The sequence below is a fragment of the Tiliqua scincoides genome, chromosome 1 (genome assembly GCF_035046505.1).
Source record: "Tiliqua scincoides isolate rTilSci1 chromosome 1, rTilSci1.hap2, whole genome shotgun sequence".
Lineage (NCBI taxonomy): Eukaryota > Metazoa > Chordata > Lepidosauria > Squamata > Scincidae > Tiliqua > Tiliqua scincoides.
Window position 1 is genome coordinate 304805523 of NC_089821.1, and position 2413 is coordinate 304807935.

Consider the following 2413-nt stretch of genomic DNA (forward strand, 5'->3'; position numbering starts at 1 on the left):
GAGAGATTCCCATACAAGTATCTTGGCAAAGCACTCACAGGGACACCATATAAGACTTTCTTTATTTAAGTGCAAACACAATCCATGCACTGTGCCCAGAGCAAGAATCTTTTTGCGCAGGCATACAATTTTTTAATGACAAAAATATCATTTTCCCCCAATACCTGACTGTGTGAATTCGTTACAGTCATATCACCGGCCCTCAGATGCAGGTATCCATCGTTTATGTTTTAAACACAGTGGTTTGGGTTACCACGGCAATTGTAATGTGCAATGAAGTACTGTAGTGGATTGTTACTGAAGGTAGGACTGGTATTTGGACAAAATCCGACATCACACAAGAGTATAACCCTGAGCAGTAACATCTCCAGTTTCTTCTCTAATTTTTATCTGCTGCATCCCAGCTTTCCCCCTCTTAATGCAAAGGCCAACACACAAACCCACCATCCGCACATCATTCTGATTGTCTCAACAGCTGGTGCTCCTGATGCTGCATGGAGCCTCCGTTTACGTCGCACCATGTCCCGCACATTGCCAGCTGCATGTGACATCATCTCTTCAAGCATAATGGCCAAGTTTGCTGAAAGGACCATTCATAGGATGTTTTGTGAAGAGGCCACACTGTGCAAAGAGCAACACTTAGCCCCGAAAGGGGCAAGCTTTTACTCAGCCCCAGAGACGTGTGGAGAAAGTGGACCTCCTGTCAGAAGAAGCGACTCACCTCCTGCCTCTTGCTAAGAAGGAGACGCTACCTATCCTCTTTGTCGTCCAATGTAAAGTTGTCTTTGAGTGTCCTTTGGATATTGGAGGCCTTGCTGTTGTCTGTCTGAGACCTAAAGGACAGCTGAATTCGGCATGCCTTGAATGTCCGGGAAATTTCTTGCCGAGCATTTTCACTAGCCAGGACATAAAGGAAGGGGTCTGCGACGCTGTTGGCAGTGGAAAAACACAGAAACACCACCGAGATGGTATAGACCCTACTGTCAAATCTGCATGCGTCTTCCGGGTACAGAAAGTAGTGGACAGATCGAACGATCAGCACAAAATGGTAGGGGGCAAAGCAGATCACAAAGATGCAAATGATTGCAATGAGCAGGTACTTCACTTTTGCTTTCTGCTGCAGGGTCAGGGTGCAGCTGCCCTGAATACCTTGAAAGATTTTGTAGTTCATGACGATGAGGAGTACGAATGGGATGACGAAGCCAACGAAGAACCGGCTGACATTGTAAACGGCCAGCCTGTGGTTGATTGACGTTTCAAAGCAGGTTTTGACATTGGCCTGTATGTCTGTGAAGAATACAGGGAGGTAGATCCCTGCAACCACGGCAAAGAGGGCCACGGTGACCACGGTGGCCACCCTCTGGCTCCGTATCCCTCGGCTTTCCAGTGCATAGGCCACTGCCACGTAGCGGTCTATGGAGATGCAACACAAGAGAAGGATGCTGATGTAGATGTTGCAGAAGAAGATGTACCCGGTCACCTTGCACGAGAGCAGCCCCATCATCCACTGATGGCTGTTCTGCACATAAATGATCCAGAGAGGGATGGTGCTCAGGTATAGCAGTTCACACAGCGACAGGCCAAACAGGTAAATTGCTGGGACGTTTCCCTTGATGATCTGGACCAGCGTTAAGGCAGCAGTGATGCAGTTGGCTGGCAGACCCACCGCAAAGACAAGACTGTACACGATAACCAGAAGTTGCTTGCTTTCTTCAAATGGCATGGGGTCCTTGCACGGGTCTGTGGAATTGTTTGCTGTGGCCATGCTGCCGGCACACGTAGGGTCCCGCAATACAACGTCTCCTTCACTTGGGCTCCCTGGAGGCCTAAAAACACAAAATGGGAAAAGTTAGGCATGTTAGCAATTGGGACAAGAACAAGTTTGATGGTGATCTTCCTTCGAATCCATCTTCAAAACCCACCGTTTCCTCTTTGACACAACCCCTTAGTTTTCACCCTTCACTGAAACAAAGCACAAAGTGCATGTAACTGAGTGCATATTTCCCCTTTTACCAACACAGGGTTGGCATCAAAGTTAGCTATCCTGGGCAACACCAAAACCTCAGGAGACCTCACTGCTGATCCCTGATCTGTGGTGCCCACAGCCCCCATGATGACGGAATGATGATGGAATGGTGTTCTGATTTAGTTTTTACTTTTTTCACATTATTCTACAGGTGGCCCTTGGTATCCATGGGTTTGGTACCTGCAGATTTGAACGTTGCCCTCCGAACCCCACTGGACAGCTACAGTCGAGTCAGAAGGCCGGGGAGGCTGCCCCAATGCATGGCCTCCCCAACCCTTAGAGGGCCTTCTGAGGTTGAAAAGTCAGACTTCCACATTTGATTTACTGAGGTGCACACCTATTCTGAGAGACTGGAAACTGGGCTTAATCCCATGCCAGGGGGATATG

The 2413-nt window shown here is 48.4% G+C and overlaps 1 protein-coding gene across 1 annotated transcript; it reads right to left on the reverse strand.

Moving 5' to 3' along the window:
* Positions 1–748: 748 nt before the first annotated feature.
* On the reverse strand, positions 749–1765 carry GPR132 (G protein-coupled receptor 132). The gene has a single exon (XM_066624228.1). It carries the CDS (start codon positions 1763–1765, stop codon positions 749–751), a length of 1017 nt encoding a protein of 338 aa, XP_066480325.1.
* Between the last annotated feature and the right edge of the window lie 648 nt (positions 1766–2413).